The sequence below is a fragment of the Capricornis sumatraensis genome, chromosome 8 (assembly GCF_032405125.1).
Source record: "Capricornis sumatraensis isolate serow.1 chromosome 8, serow.2, whole genome shotgun sequence".
Taxonomy (NCBI): Eukaryota; Metazoa; Chordata; class Mammalia; order Artiodactyla; family Bovidae; genus Capricornis; species Capricornis sumatraensis.
This window is the reverse complement of record NC_091076.1, coordinates 90293001-90310087: the sequence shown is the minus strand read 5'-3', so window position 1 is coordinate 90310087 and position 17087 is coordinate 90293001. Positions and strand designations below refer to the sequence as shown.

At 41.3% G+C, this 17087-nt stretch overlaps 1 protein-coding gene across 1 annotated transcript in view; it reads left to right on the top strand.

Moving 5' to 3' along the window:
* Positions 1-13504, top strand: part of IKZF3 (IKAROS family zinc finger 3) — a 63349-nt gene extending 49845 nt beyond the window's left edge. The window contains exons 3-4 of the mRNA XM_068977039.1: positions 3263-3379; positions 12801-13504. Of these exons, the coding sequence (XP_068833140.1) occupies positions 3295-3379; positions 12801-13504 (789 nt within the window). The 5' untranslated portion in view covers positions 3263-3294. The remainder of the gene's footprint in view (positions 1-3262; positions 3380-12800) is intronic.
* Positions 13505-17087: the final 3583 nt, after the last annotated feature.

Below are 17087 nucleotides of genomic sequence, written 5' to 3'. Positions count from 1 at the left end.
CTTCCAGGGTGGTCCAGTGGTTAAGAATCTGCCTTTTAATGCTGAGGGTGGGGGTTCAGTCCCTGGTTCGAGGAGCTAAGATCCCACAGGCCTCTCGGTATGACAAAAGAAAAGATTAGTAGTTTCAGGGGACTCCTTTCAATTGAATCAGGGTTGTGAAGTATGGGAAAATCTCCCCGTTTGCCTCAAATTATCTGTATATCCATCAACACTCCAGAATTTTATCTTTTTAAATGTCAGGCATTTGGTCACTGATTTCCAGAGTACGATTTACCTGGAAATGACTGTCAAGACAAGCTTGGTGAGTAACCAGGGATAAAAGATGATGTTATCTCTAAAGGTTGCCATTTAGTGGCATGCCCCAATTACATTATTCAGGTCATTGTATACCCGCTTTTGCATCCTCCCAGATATAGAATACATAGAATATGTGTCCTCAGAAAGATGCTTGTGGTGATTGATGGTGACTTTGGTAAAATGTAGACAGGGACTCCCGAGAGCCAAACGGGAAAACCAAACTGACAGCATAATGCTTGCAGGAAGTCCTGGGACTGACAGATCTCTGGGTGATAACGGGGCCTTTAGAGGAGTGACTGAAAGACTGAAAAAGAGTAGTGGTAAGATGGGGAGAAAGTTTAAAATTCCCAAAGTAGTGTTTTTCATTCTTATTTTACTATGAATCTTTTTGATAGTAAATACATGGGGCAGGGGTGGGGTGGGGAAAGACCTTACCTAGATTTAATCCCCTCAAGGTTGCTGGAACCAAGTCAAAGCACAAACTGAGCTGCCTCTTCGACACTCCTAAGAAAAGCCTCCTTAAAACAGCCTCAGGAGCTTACTTCAAATCCCAGGCCTTTGTCTTTCATCTCTCTGCTCTTGGGGCTCTGGGTAGTGCCACATCTGGTGGTGGTTTGTGTGAAAGGAAATAATATGTATAATAGTTTCCTGTTTGGTCATTTAAACCTATCCTTGTGCTGGACAGAATTTGACCCACTTCGCTCAACAGCAGCGTCCTGTCACTAAAGTACCCGTTATTTACAGCGATCTGTCAGCTGAAGTCACAGTGCTTTACTACTAGCCCCAAAGTTGCCCAGCCCCCTTATTTTTATCCTTCTTATCTTCATTTATACAAACAGTGTTATTATAGCTTAAACTGGAGGCTGGGATTTATTTCTTTAGAGGACAGAATTATTTTTGATAAGAAACAAAGTCCAGTAAATATGGGCATTGTCATCAGTCTCTTCTCTTATTCACTTTTGGAGCCAGATTTCATTTTATTCTTGAACTTTATTCTTGAATTGAGTTTTATAATTTATTGTGTAATGACTGGCAAGGAGTTTTTTAAAAGCAAAACCAAAAAGGTGCCAATAATAAAATGAAAACTATTTAATACTTTGAATTCTTTTTTTCTGATTTGGCTCTGAACCCTCACCCTGGCCATTCTTGACAGTCTTGCCCTTGAGGTCTTTCTTTGTCTTTCATTTACTGCAGAGATGGCCAGTTTTCTTCTCTCTGGGTGTGTCCATTTGTGGTTCTGAATGTCCCAGAGACCATGAAACTTGGAACATTATTTCTGTATATTGTCGTTGTTCAGTTGCTCAGTCATGTCCGACTCTTTGTGACCCCAGCACACCAGACTTCCCTGTCCTTCACCATCTCCCTAGAATCTCTTCATACAGTAAACTCTTTTAACTGCAGAATGAGTACCGACAATTCCTAAATTTGTGTATATATTTAGGGGGGTGGGAAATTCCATTCTGCACTCATCACTTGCTTTTTACTCTAGTCCCTTAAACTGACTTCAGTTTCTTCTTCCTTAGAGACATTGGGAGTGTATGGATACTTCATTTAGTTTGGACCTCTGGAAATGCTTATGATAAAACAGAGAAATGTTTGTAGCATCACAACGTGTTTGCTTAGGGCAGGGGTGTGTATAACTATGACACTCAGGCCAAATGCAGTCAGCAACTTACTTGTGCACATTAGGGCTAAACATTTGTAAAGTGTAAGGGAGAACCAAAGAGTATGGAACAGAGACTGTATGTGTCCCACAAAGTTTAAAATACTCTCTGACCCTTTATAGAAAAAGTTTACTGACCCCCTGCCTTGGACTAGCATCATGTGTTAAAATTTAAAGGCTTGTATTTAGAGCAGCTGGTGTCTCTTTGAACTTCAGATGTAAACTCTTATTGGGTACCACATGCTGTACCAGACTAAATTATACTACATTTATTCCAGTTTGATTCTATGTTGGCACTATTTATATATTATTTCAGTGCTTCTCAATTCTTGCTACATCTTAAAAATCATCTGGAAAGCTTTAAAAATACTGTTTCCTAGGCCCCTACACCAGAGATCCTGATTTAACTGATCTGAAAGGGGCCCTGGGCATAAGTGTGTCTTATATGCTCTTCAGGTGATTCTAATATTCAGGCAGGTCTGAGAACTACAGACCTATACCACCTGAAGTTCTGTTTGTGGATTGACAATCAGACCATATTGTTAGTCAGTTTTTATTCACATTTTTCATTAGAAATATAATAAAGATCCATTATACAAATTGCTCTATAATTTCAAGACAGAAGTGTTGCTCAGGGAAATTTTAACCGAGACAGTTTTGAAATGTGAAGAGCATAAGAAACAGACAATGCCGAGACCAGAAAAATAGAATTTAAAAGATAGGAACTGAAAGGAGCATGCTGGAAAAAAAAGAAAAAGAAAAAGAAAAAACCGCTCAGAATTTCAATACACAAATCACTGAGTAGATTTCTTGCTGTCTCGGTAAGTGTATCTATTTTCAAAAGTGCTATTAACATAAACAGAGCAGTAAATCTGGGGCACCATCCTTTTTTTTTTTTTTTCAAAGTTGTTAAGAAGAATTATATCAGTCTGCAGGTGTCACACGCAGTTACTCAGAATCAGAAAGAAGGCTGATCAGGGGTTAGAAGATCTCCATCTATCTATCTTTTTGCAACCAACCACGTCCAGGCTGTTTATTTAATACTTCCTCTTGCTAATGAAGGTACTTGTTGGGGATGGGTCGGGCTTTCCCATGTCAGCATAAGACTGCAAGATTTGAATGTGCCCTGGTGTTGGCTTCACTGACCACAGCAGGTACCCCAAGCAAGAATCTGAGCAGTAATAACAGGTAACAACAGAGTTTGCATCAGACCTCTGACAGTTTTCCTTCCAGTGTATTTCTTTTTCTCTCCATTTATCATCGTGTTCTCTTCCCTCTTCTTTTTTCATTTTTCCAAACCAGCAAGTGTGGAGGCAAGACACATCAAAGCAGAGATGGGAAGTGAAAGAGCTCTCGTTCTGGACAGATTAGCAAGCAATGTGGCAAAGCGAAAAAGCTCAATGCCTCAGAAATTCATTGGTAAGAATACAACCCTTTTTCCTGCTGTTGTTAGCAGATAGTTTGAATGAGATAACATAGGATGCTTACTACCCAGGCCTTTCCTAGTTTAATCTCTGTTAAGATAACTGATTTTTCCATTTACAAGTTTTATTCTTTGGGATTCACTTTGATAACTAGAGCAAATAAAATAAAATATTTTTAACTAAAAAATCTTCACTACTAAAGAGAGTATTTGGTATCCAGTATCTTAAATGAAGTTGGTGTTAGAAATGCTGTTCCTTCCTCTTTATTTTGAATGACATATGTTGCATGAGAGAGTTTGTGCAATTTACACCAGTAAGATGTTCAAGATAGCATTTTTGTAATCTTTTGTAATTATATTTTACAAGTTGGTTCCCTTATCATGCTCAAACTTTTTTCAGGCTCTAAAATGTATTGCTATATTTTCTTGAATTTGATTGAGAATTGGTTTTAAAAGAATGTGGTTGAGAATGCATAGATTTAAATAACAAGGTTTGATTTAGTCACTTGTCTTACTGGAGTTAATTTTTATACCATTGGTTTTCACATTGTCAAAAAACACAGCAAGGAGATGGCTAAGAAATAATTATGTCCGTTAAAGTGTTAGGACTGCCAAATGGCAGAAATATTTTGTTGAACTCTCCCAGATGTTTACCTGAATGTGACTATGATATTTAAAATAGATTTGTATTTGTGGATTAGGCAGCTGAATTGAGTGTATCGGTTTTGCTATAAATTGAAAGTCGGTGATATTGAACAAAAATAGTTATCACACAAAAATAGACCTTCCTCAACACCAATAATATTTTAGAAACCTGTCAGTCTGTTTTTCCAAAGCTGTTGCTACTGTTGATTTTTTACTTCAGTTATTTTGTGTTTATTCTTTTCAATAGCTTTTACAGATATCAAGCACCTGCCTGGTTTTTCAATCTGATTAAATTTTATTCTGGTATAGGTAATTTCTAAATTCTGGTCTAATTAGCTTTTTAATTTTATGTGAATTATAGAGATATATTGAAGGAACCCATATATTCCAAAGCTATCCAGTTTGGTCTTTATGCTTATTTATTTTATGTTGATTGGCTGAGAAGTTTTTGTATCCTTTTAGTTACTGTAAGAATAAATCGTGTCAGACTAAAGTTGGTGCATTTCAATTTAGAGACTCTTTCCTCATCACCAACTCCCCTCTCGTTGAGGGAAGTGTCAGGGGACATGCAGTGACCTCCATATGGAGTTTAGGCACAGTGGACGAGTCATGACACCAAGACATTATATTAAAATATTGCTCATACATCTTTTGAGCTGTACTTGTGTAAAGAGGTTCTGTCTGGAGTACAAAAGGAAGCTTGAATTATTATTCTGTGCCATGAGTATAATGTAATTTGGGGGATGTTTTGACTGTAGAAATGGCTGCAGCTGATGTAGGTGGAGGAATATGGGAAGAAATGGGCAAGAAAAAAATGTAAAGTGACTTAATTTCAATCCACTTATGGTCCATGCATGTTGGTCTAAGAGAATTAAAGTATGAGAGAAGGTACTTAGTTCATATAATTTCCTTAAACCGGTCCTTGAACTAAAGCCCTACTTAATAAGTTGCTTTGGTATTTTCATGGGTTTAAAAACACGTTTTGTATGTCCAAGTCCATGCCATTTTGCTTATTGCATCAGGGATCCATTCCATTTGTTTAAGACCGTTATGACCAGAGGGTTTTCACTCTTCCATTTCCAGACTCAGGAGGGATGCTGATCTGGTAGGTACTGATTTCTCTCATCTTCTGAACCATCATGTTCTCTCTGCTGGCATCAGGAAACCCAGTCTAGTTAGTTCTTGATTTGAGCTGAGGTAGCAACTTCAGGACTTTAGGGCCCTGAATAGCTGGGGGAATTTTTTTTTTTTTTTTTTTTGTAAATTGTGGTAATGTGCAGTAGGAAGAGCACTGGATTAGGAGCCAGAAGACCAGGTTCTGGTTCCAGTTCAGTCATTTCTTAACTGTGTGTGTTTAGACAAATCACATAACCTTTCTGTGCCTCTGTTTACTCATCTGTGAAATGAATAGACTGAACAGGTGATAAAATGATTGAGAAGGTCCCTCCCAGCTCCATCATTCTGTAAGTCTGTAAGATGAAGTATAAAAGCCAGCAATTATGAGCACCACTTTAAGTCAATATGTATAACTCCAGATAACTTTTTTCTCAAGATTGTGTAGATATGATATGTTATTATATGTTTATTGTATGTTATAAACCATATCATATAATTTAGGGTGTTTTCTTCAGAAAGGTGTCATTTAACCTGAGTAACTGTAAAACATCTACATTAGTTCAACATTTACGTATTTTACTTAGAATATTACTACCAATTCTTCCACTCTTTTTGTCCATTCATTTATCATGCAAATGTCTATAGAGGTCCTGCCATGTATGTGATAGTCTGGTTCCTAGCACTGTTCTCATCTTCTAGCATTAGCTTATACCCTGAACCTTAAGAGATTTTTTTTTTACTAAAACTCTCTGAATCACTTAACTTAATCAACCTTTTTGATAGAAAAGAATAATTTCAAAGGGGAACTAAAGGAACATTATGACACCATGCAGTATTCAGGATGTGGTGATATAAGACTTGTGGAGCTAATATCTTCCCTCCCTCTTTTCTCTCCTCTATTTCCTCTCCAAGGCACCATTTTCTGAAAGGATTCAGCTGCCAGGGAAATGGCAGTGGGTAAAATGTGAAGGAAGAATGAGTCACTCCCTTTAATCCTGGCTGATGGTTGCACTGCTCCCAGACCAGCCTTGGCTTCTCTGACCTCTTGAACTGTGAGGGTAAAGGTGAAGATTATACCATCAGATCAGCCTGTTACTTTCCTAACAGGCTTGAGATAATTACCTGTAGAAAGCATTTTCACCCATTAGAGATGACGGAGGAAGCAGGATGGATTGTATTGTCTAAATGCATTTAGAAACACAAAAACATGCCTCTGTTGAAGAGTAAGGAGGAGAAAATCACCCAAGGAGGAGAAAAATGAATCACCTTTTTCTAAATTCTCCAAGAAATGTTGTATCACTTTCTATAAAATGGGAAATAAATTGACACACATTCATTAGAAATCAGCATCTTTACGTCATCAAAATAATTCTTCTTAGTTGTTCTTTCCAAAGAAGACCTTGCTTTTAGCACCTAACCCCCATAGGGACTGTCTTTTCTCTGAATCTTTTTCTCCGGTTACAGACTTGCTTGACTATACTTCTAACTAGGCCATCTTCAAATACTTGGCTCAAAATAGAGGCCAGATTTCTCTCCTGGAGGGAGGAGAAAAATGACTACATTTCTGCATATTTCTTTTTCTGATTTTCATTCTTTCTCCAAAAACAGATGTGTTATTCAGACCAAAGTGGTTACCATAGCATCTCCCTATTTTTTTAAATTTCATGTATTACTTTATTAAAGGAAGTTTTCACGTTGAAAAGAACATGAAAAAAGATCTCACTCACCCCCGGTAAACATGTCGTGAGGTTTTGACACTTCAGCAAACACTGTCGGTTCTCCCTGTGAAGTAACTAATGAGAAATTGTCTGCTTTGGTTAACAGGGTGACAGGAAGCAGTTTTAATGCCTATTTCTAAAAGCAAAAAGTATCTTCTCCCGTCCCTTCCCAAAGGGCCGAAATCCCTAATCCTATAAGCATCCAAAGTCATAGCCTTTTTGAACTTGAAGGAATATTAGGAACCAGTAGGTGAAGTTTGTTGTTCATTAAGGGAGGAAGGGGGATGGGAAAGATGGAGAGAAGCAGCTAGTAGGTGACAGAGCAGGGCCAGAGCCTGGGTCTGTAATATGCTGCGGTCCAAGGCCTGCCTTCCTCAGAAAGTCACCCAGAGCTGTACATGTCATGTGCGCTACACGGGGGCTTTGAAAAGGGGAGGATCTAGTCACTGAAAGCTGGTGGAAGAAAAATTCCTGAAGGCCAGTCATTCTCTCTTAAGGGTGTGTTTTCTTGAGAAAAGAGCTGTGGTGACTCCATCAGGGCAGATGACAACCAAATAGCACTTCATGGTGACTCACAGAGGACAAAAGCTTCTGCAGCAACCGAACGTGGTCTCCAGCTCAGTTTTCCTCACCGCCACCCCCACAGCTCTTTCTTTTCTTTCTCCTCCTTCCTGCTTCTTGTTCTGTGGCTTCCTACCCTCTGTTCCCCTCCTTCTGGAAGAGGTGTTAGCCACTTCAGTCTCACTTAGAGTGAGAGCAAAGCCATCACCATCATCAGATATTCCATTCACCCTACTTACCTGCCCTTTTTTAGGGGGAGGATATGTGCTTGGAGTAAGAGTAAGTGATGATACACATGGGAAATGGTATGAAGGTATCAGCAGATACAATTAAGTGATTTGAAGAAGCTTAAAGCCTTAATGAAAACCCTGGTGTTTCACATTACCCTGTTGTGATGATTATCACATGAGAATTGTTATTTTTCTAATGTCAAAATCATTTCTCCTCCTCGTCAAAAAAAATCTTTCAATGGCTTCTCATCAGAATAAAATCTAAACCACCCAGGCGCTCTGAGCCTTTCACAATCTGTCTCTAAGTTGTCTTTTCTAAATGTATCATTTCAGCCAGCTAATCTTTTAAGTCAGCCGTAATGAACTACTCCCACTTCTGTGTTATCATTCTTTCCATGCTCACTGTCTGGAATGCCCTCCCTCCCATCTGCCCTAAACCTCCACGTGGGCTACATTCCCACACTGTCCTGAGTCCTCTCTCTGCCCTCCCCCTGCAATCCAGGCGGGTTTAACAGTCTGCTTTTCGTGATATATATAACTGTCTCCATCACCATCACTTCCACCACCTCAGATTTCAAGCAGACTTTAGAGGAAGAATAAATTAATATTTGTCCCATGTTATTTGGCATATTTGAGGTGTGGTATGTATTTTCCTCTCTCTGCTGTCTTGGCTACTCTAAACTTTGTTCCACCGCATAGTATTAAGGATACTAATATGTAATGAAATTGTGTACATGCTACATCTCCTGTTGGATTGCAGTTAAGTTTGTATTCTTCAAAGCTCCTAACATGGTATGAAGCTAACAACAATGATAATAATAGATCTGCCACTTGTTGAGTGCTCACATGTGCCCGTACTCTGTCATGCACTTACGGACATCATGACAACTCTACGCATCTAGGTCTTTATTGAATGCATGGTACTGGTCCATATAGAACAAAGCACAGTTGCTTTTCTATGCTTACGGGAACCATCCCAGCAGAGAATCCAGAGTCATTGCTGGTGGTGGGATTGAGACACGGGTAAGGTAGCAGCCAGGAAACAGTTAATGCTCAAACACTTACTGAAATACATGGGCCCTTGGATCACAGCTCCATTTACCAGCTGAGCAACCTGTGCGAATTAGTCAACTTGTTTGTGCCTTAAGTCCTTCATCTGACTAAGAGATGATAATTCATCTTAGGTTAAATGAGTTAATAGGCTAAGTACCTAGGACAGCACTGGGTATATAGTAGGACTCAATAGATAGTAGCTATTCTTCTTCGTATTTACACATAAGGCCCAGTGCTTGGTACTGTGAAGTAGAGACGTAAACAGATTAGAGGGGTGGATCTTGTCCCTGGATGCCCAAGGCAGAAATCTGAATCCACATGCCCAGCTAAGGTCCCTTTTAGCTCTAGGCTATGATTCTGTCCTTTCAGGTTGGCACTTAGCAGCCAAAAACCATATGCCCTCACCACATTGCCACAACTCAGGACGGGCAGATGCTCAGTTCAGGGTTACCAGAAGCCTAGGCAGTAGGGATTGACACCTTTAAAAGGAATCACAGGTAGGGAACAGCCCAGTGAGGCAGCCTGGGTTTCTAAACTTAGGACTTGTTGTTGCCATTTGTATTCTCATTGGAAGAAAACCTCCACTTCAGCCCAAAGCTGCTCTCATTAATCACGCAGAGGTGTGGTTTGATTTTGACTAGAAGCTGGACTGGAGGCTCTGAGCAGGTTTGGGAGCAGTTACACTCTTGTGGTTTGACTAACCTTTTTTATGAGTGTGTTACTAAAGAAACGTGAGCTGCTGGCTTTTCAATTACTGTAGCTTACCCCTCCTGAGTTTCATACACATTGAGTCATCGTGTCTACAGGTGACTGATAATCATCTGCACTACTCAAGTTACCGTAACTCAGAGATGAGGGGATCTGATGAGGGCAGGTTGCGTGCACGTGAAGATCTGAGGCTCTCCCATCTTCTTAAAAATGAACAATGGTCTGCGTTAACCACAGAACTCAGTCACATATTTCCACATCCAGAGCTGATTTTCCTCTTGCTGTTTTGCCTCTTACAACCTTAGCACTCAGCTGTTTTCTGACATGTGCTGCAGGTGGTAGAGACTGTGAAATCGTTGGCCTAAGTAGGCGAAACAAACTCTTGGGAGAAAGAATAAAAGCAGAGGTTGGGATGTGCCTGCCCCACCTAGGAAACTTTTTGGAGCCTCTCTGATAGGCGAAAAGATAAAAAAGACTTCCAGAGATTCCTGGTATTTGGAGGAACTGAGTAGAGTTAGCTCACTGAAAAATCATCAGTAACGTTGAAAAGGCCAGGAAACCAAAGTTCATCATTTCTGTGTCACTTTCAGGGGAATGAATATTTGTGACTTAAGCCAGCTTTCGTATTCCAGTCTCATTCTTCCAAACAGCTCTGATCAGAGAGACAGCCAGTCTGGCACTTGAAAGAACTATTGATTACTTTGGCAAAGGTCTTTTTCTATTCCTTTTTATTGAGTAGTTAAGGCATGGTGATTTTCTTAACATATTTTTTCTCTCAGGTATTTGTCTGGAAGCTGTCAAGTTGGCCTTAGGTAGTGGGGATGCAGGACAAATCCATCTGATTAGGTCTTTTAGCAAGTCTTTCTGTCTCCAACTTCTCACTGTTCTGGTCCACCTTACACGTTGCTGTTACATTAATATCCTTAAAATAACATTCTGACCGCAAGCCTCTCTTGCTCCAGAGCATAAGAGGTTTGCCATTGTCCAGATCTAAGCCCTACTGTTTGTTGATTGTTCAGAGTGGGCATCATTTGGTCCCACCATGTTACCTTTTTTCAACATTCCCCAAAATGTTGGAGGCAAAAGGCTGGGAGGCTCACGGGGCATTTGAAAACCTTGATCTACATGGCTAGAAAATTGTTTTCTTTTTAGTTCTCTTTGAATCTTCCTGATTATACCAAGGAGAAAGATTTTGACTTTATTAGATGTTAGCTGTCTTCAGCACTAATCGCACACTCGTAAACTCTATTTTTAGCAAAGAAAGAGGGGATCTTTGTCTACAGGTACTTACAGTATCTGATCAAACTTTAATAAATTGCTGTGTTTCGTTGTCTTTATTTTTCATAGTTACCTTCTATTTGTGGCACGTGACTCTGGTTTTCCATTTATGTTGGTGATATAAAGTTTCCTTAAAAAAAACAAATTTCTTTTAGCAAAAAAGGAAAGAAAGAAAATGCAAGCCGATTCAAACCAAAAAAAAAAACCAAAACCCTAATGTCTACCAAGTGCTTTCAGTGTGCCAGGTACTATTCTAAGCTCTTACTAGTTAAGGTAGATGCAATTATTATCCCCATTTTACATCAGGACACGGAGCCACAGACAGGTTAAGGAACTTACCCAAGCTCACACCACTGGTGATGAGGAGGCAGCATCCAATCCACGCCGTCTAGCTCTTGCTCGAAGCTTCTGCTCTGCCCTGGGGTGTTGCTGCTGCACAGTGTGGAGGGATAAGTGGAGTCTAAGAAATCCTTTATTCCATACTTCCTGATACTGCTGTATCCAGACTCTCATTCCTCCCTGCTCATAGCTTGGCTGGTCCCTCGTGTCTGTCTTGATTCATGCTCATGTCTCAATTAGGATGTCTCTTCTGCATCTCTGAAAATCTAAATCCAACCAGTTCATCAAGACCCTTCTCAAAATTTAGATTTCCCAAGAATACTTTCCCTTCCGAAAGTACTCCTGAAGTTTTTGTATTCCTTTAACATTTAAATAGTTTGTACCAGACTGCCCTGCCCTTGCCTTATAATCCTTTTTACAGAAGACATGTTCCCCCACCCCCGCTTAAATGCCTCAAACATGGCATTTAGAATAAAAACTTCTATAGAGCAAGGCAGCCCTTTCTAAACTTTTAGCATTTATTTTTCCCCAGTTCCAACTATCCAAGTCTTATTTCTCTCTCCCTAGGTTGGAGAGTCCTCAAGAACAGAAACTGGTTCTTTCAATCCTTTTTGTCTTTTTGTGTTTTTTCCTCCCTGAAGCCTTTACTGTGTGGCAGTGACAAGTTTTGGAACAAGCATAACATGCTTCGGAAATGTTAGGGAAGACAGGTTATCATTTACCAAATCTCTCAGAATCCAGTGTCTACAGAATGAAAAAGCATCAGGAGTGACCTTGGCCTCACTTTCAACCCTTGACACGTCTTCCCCACTTTCTTGTGCCTCCACCAGCCACTCACCATTGAGCACGCCTGCCATCACTGCAGACCCAGCTTCTGCCTTCCCTGTGGCCAGAGCCTGTTTTCTAACACAGAACACCCACACGCCCTGAAGGTGGCTAAACTCTGTTTTTAAAATTTCTCAGCAGTTTGACCTGAGAAGTAGGAGAGGGTGACCACAAATAAATTTTTCAGTTAAGTGTGAGATAAGTCCTAATGATCACATATGTATCAATGACACATCTTTTCAAACAAAAGAAGAATAACACACTTGATGAGGACAAACATCATGATCTTTCATCAAGAGAGCCTTTCTAAAACTCCCTGCCTTTGAAGCGCTTTTATTTAAATCTCAGTCCATCTAATGACCGATGTGTTTCAGGAGTGGTAAGTTGGAGTTTTGGGGGCTATTTTTTCTGCCTCTGCAGCTATTTAAAAAACTGCCGAGGGCAGAGCATCCCCACTTTTTGCAGCACATCCGGCCCCCTAGCTCCCTCGTATTACAAGCAGAAAAGGACAAGCAAACTAAGAGTTCAGGAATGGACTGCATCTTCAGAGTTCACGAACAGTAGAGATGCAGAAGCCCCCACGCTCCTGACACTGGCAACTCCCCGCCCCCTCCTAAACCCCCTCCTAATGTTCTCTTGCTTCTTTTCTCCAGGGTTCCCCTCTGACATGAGCAGTGGAAACAACTCACATTGTAGCCTAAACTTAGTGACATCTCTGACTCCCTCTTGCCTGCTGGTTTCAGTTATTTTGACTGTCCAAACATGTGCTGTCAACCACTGTCCCATGAGACTTCAGCACCGTGCAGGACCATTTCGCCTGGGCTGAGTGTTCTTAAGCAGGCAGCTTGTCCTTCCTCATTTCTCAAGGACTCCAGAAAAATCATTCTAAAAACTCTGTGCCTTTGTGTTGTTCCTTTTGTCACTGTTTCTTTCCCTTGTTGTAGGTGAGAAGCGCCACTGCTTTGATGTCAGCTATAATCCTAGCTACATGTACGAGAAGGAGAGCGAGATGATCCAGACCCGAATGATGGACCAGGCCATCAATAACGCCATCAGCTATCTTGGGGCCGAAGCCCTGCGCCCCTTGGTCCAGACACCACCTGCTCCCACCTCAGAAATGGTCCCGGTTATCAGCAGCATGTACCCCATAGCCCTCACCCGTGCCGAGATGCCAAATGGTGCCTCCCAGGAGCTGGAAAAGAAGAACATCCACCTGCCAGAGAAGAGCCTGCCTTCTGAAAGAGGTCTGTCCCCCACCAACAGTGGCCACGACTCCACGGACACTGACAGCAACCACGAGGAACGCCAGAATCACATCTACCAGCAAAACCCCATGGTCCCTCCTCGGGCCCGCAATGGGATGCCACTTCTGAAGGAGGGCCCCCGCTCTTATGAACTCCTCAAGCCCCCACCCATCTGCCCAAGAGACTCCATCAAAGTGATCAGCAAAGAAGGGGAGGTGACGGATGTGTACCGGTGTGACCACTGCCGAGTCCTTTTCCTGGATTACGTGATGTTCACTATTCACATGGGTTGCCATGGCTTTCGTGACCCCTTTGAGTGTAACATGTGTGGATATCGAAGCCATGATCGTTATGAGTTCTCATCTCATATAGCCAGAGGAGAGCACAGAGCCATGCTGAAGTGAACACCCAGGCCCAGAGACGACCGTCACCTGATCATTCCATGTCATTCTTAAAAAACTGATAATGCCACTCACCTAACAAGTCACTCTCAAACTCAGTTCCAAACCCCTTTCCACAACATTTTAGTGTCCAAAGGATCACGTTCGTGTGGGCAGCAGAGAAATGCTGTCCGCATTCAGAAATCATTTGCAGATATATCTTGTTACTACTTTTGTGAGACCTGTGTTTTCCCATCAGGGAAATTTAAAAGCCAATGGATTTTATATTTAAAAGCCAGTGAAATATTTGGTCATAATCTTTTGTAGCAATAGACAGGCATTCTTTGGAGTCTGTTGCCAATCAGAAGAGTCCCTTGGTTGTGCTGTGTGAGACATTGTTTTCTAAATACATTGGCCATATGTGGAGAAGCCTCATAGTCCTATGCTCGGGTCCACAGAGAAGAACTGTTGACCAGCTAACCTTGCTGGGAAACCTGGCCCATGTGCACTTCACACAAGTTTGAAGGGTTAGAATATGAACTCTCCATCCCAAATTAGAGTCTAACAATAAGGAAAAGAGCAGCCATAAAATAAGCTACCAAAAGCCCCTACTCTCCAAGCATCAGATCCACCTCTTATCACACAAGCGAAAAAACCCAAGTTATCCGATGATACTTCTGCTTCTACTTTTTATCCTCCCCTGTCCCATTAAAGTTGCTTTGGGTTAAACCATGCACAGAAGAAACTCTGTATCAGAAGAACCGGTGGTTTAAACTTAGACCGTCATTGGAACTCCAGGAGGTTGTCTGCTTGGATGATGGCATCCTTTTCCTATGATGGAGATTGGCAGGCATGGTTCTGAAGGGGGAATGATTCAGCAGCATCACCAGGGATGGAGGGAGGGAGGAACAACCCACCTGGAAGTTTTTCATCTCCTTCTTGGAGTATTGGTGTACAAATCCAAAGCAAACTTGCCAATGACTTTTGACAAAAAAACAACAAAAAAAACAAAGAATCATACCCAAAGTATGACTTAGTCTCCCCCACCCCACAGGAAGGAATCAAGGCTAAACACCACGATCAGAGCTGAGCTTCAGAATGGATGAGGAGAGAGCCCCTCTGCTGGCAGGCTCTCCTCCATCAGGCAGGTTGGGGACTCCACCACCTCCCCCACACACATTTTAAATGGAGCTGTTGTATTCCACAGTTTCCTGAAAATTTGCTCTTGGTTCTGCAGATGTGTTGGCCATCTTTCTCATTAATTATGGGAGACATGCTGTCAAGGAAAAGTGCTGTGATAATTGTAAAATTAGCACTGGAATAGGGGTCACACAATCTGTTAGCTGAATTCCATGTTTGCCACTAATTAGCGGAATGACTTTGGGCAAATCATGTAACTCTTAAAACTAAGTTTCCTCAACCATAGAATTAGGGGTTGGATTGGATTTTGATGTTCTCTGAAGATCTTTTCCAGCTTTAAATTTATGTGATTGTGTAGTAACCACAATTTTTTTTTTAACCTCTTGATGTATGGGTATTGAGCAGAAGCGTATGTGTTTATGAATATATGTTTCACATTTCTTTGGTGTGAAAATGGTAGTATAGCTTTTCCTTTAACCACTGAGTTGTGAGTTGTGAAGGGGAGGAACAAAAAACAGGAAGGTATCTTGATCTTGCCCCCGAGTGAGCACACAGACTGGCCCCTGCTGCTGCTTACAGAGCCTTATTTTTTCTCTCCTTTGAAAGTAACTGTGTTAGGAAAAATAGATGCTGCTTCCAGGGACCACTTCATGGAGCCTATTTACAAATTAAGAGTCAGTTGTGAGAACATTTCTAGCAGAGGCAAGAATCCCCAGTTCCTGGTAGAACAGTGTTTTATGTATCTGCCTTGATATTTCGAAAGGGCTTTATGCATTAGGCTCAAACTCAACGCGTCTGTGTGCTGCCAGTAATTTAAATGTTCCACCTCAGACTGCACAAATGGCTTATCCTTCTTTGTAGCATGGCGTCTGTCTCAGGAAAAAAAGATTTTGTGAAATTCTATGGCAACAGTCCCAACATGTTTGAGATTTCAGCTAGAAGACTAGCTGGATTTCAGTGTGCGGGATTCTGAACATCACTGTGTTTCTGTAATCCTAGACCCCAAGCCACACCAGGTTGCTTACACCCATTGTGAAAGAGGAGCTGCTTGTTATATTTTTGAAATACCACACATCCTGTTGACTCTTTAGGGGACAAAAGGAAGAGAATCCGGAAGCAAGGATTAGCAGAAGAGAAAGCTAGGGAAAGCGAGTATTTCCAGCAGATTAGTGGGAGAGTCTTTAGAGAAGACATCATCTTCTGCACCTTAAGATAGTGAAACTAAAGCCCTTCCCACCAAGATGGGGACTCTGTAGCTATGACCCTGGTTTTCTCTGTGACTAATGGATTTTCTGAATGATTTCCATCGTTCTGAGGTCAGTTTTCTGAGTGAGGTGACCTCTCACACAGGCTGCACATTCATTGTTGCATTTTGGGCCTCTGATTGGGACATGTCAAGTCCAGAGAAAATGTGTATGTGGAAACTCCACATTCTTAAATCTTGAAATTGAACAGGGTGGAATGTAGCAGTTGCCACAACACAGGTAAACACTTGCTTCTGCAGGCACTCCTTATCCTACTTAACCCTCTCCCTTGCTTGGGGAAGGAGGTGAAGAAGAACCTTAGCGAGATGCCTAGAGAGGAGGGCAGGTTAAGATTTACATCTGACCTTGCTTTACAGAGAGGTCTTCGGCAGCTTCTGACAGCACAGTTCTTTTTTCAGCCAGAGTCCCTGTGACTGTGGGCTGTGTAGGTTTTCTCTCTCCTTCACTTTCCCCAATCCTTTTATTAGCCAGGCCCCCACTGCACACCCAGGAGGCCGAAATCTGAGGAGCAACCAAACCTGTGAAAAATTCCCTTACAGCCAAGGTGGTAAGAGTGGAAAAGGAAGAGAGCTGTTCTCCAAACGTTCTTTATTGTTGTTGGAAGTGTTGCCTGTGTTCCCTCCTGCAGTTCCCTGGTAGAGGTGTCTCCCCTCTTACACTCCACACCACCACCAGGAAAAAATGTTAAGAAATCCAGCAGTCTTTAGATTCTTTAAGTCATTCTTCCAAGAAGATATTAACCTTGACACAGATAAGCTAGCTAATGTTATGCTTTGTTATCCATTCTAAGCTGTTCCTGACTCAGCTTCCAACTTTATCAGTGACAAAATGTCTCACCTTTTAAAGGCAAGGCTTATTTAACATTTTGCCAGACCCAGAAGTAAAATGACCTCAGATTTCTTTTGCAAAGAGAGATGTTTAAAAACACATTTTATTCAATTGAAACACTGTGTTAGTAACAAATCTAGCACCAGCATAATGCTTTTTCCAAGGAGCTTCTGTATCACTGTTTTATTCCCCTCTGCTTTTTTTCCCTCAGCTAAGTGTGAGGTTTAGAATGTTTTTAGGGGGGAAAAGCAATACTTCTGATATATATCCCAGGACAGGCAGTAAGACTGCAGTGTAAATGTTAAATGTCTAGTGTTTGAAGTCCTAACTTTAAAGTGTACCCCACTATGAGTAGGTACGTTGGTCTCTAGTGG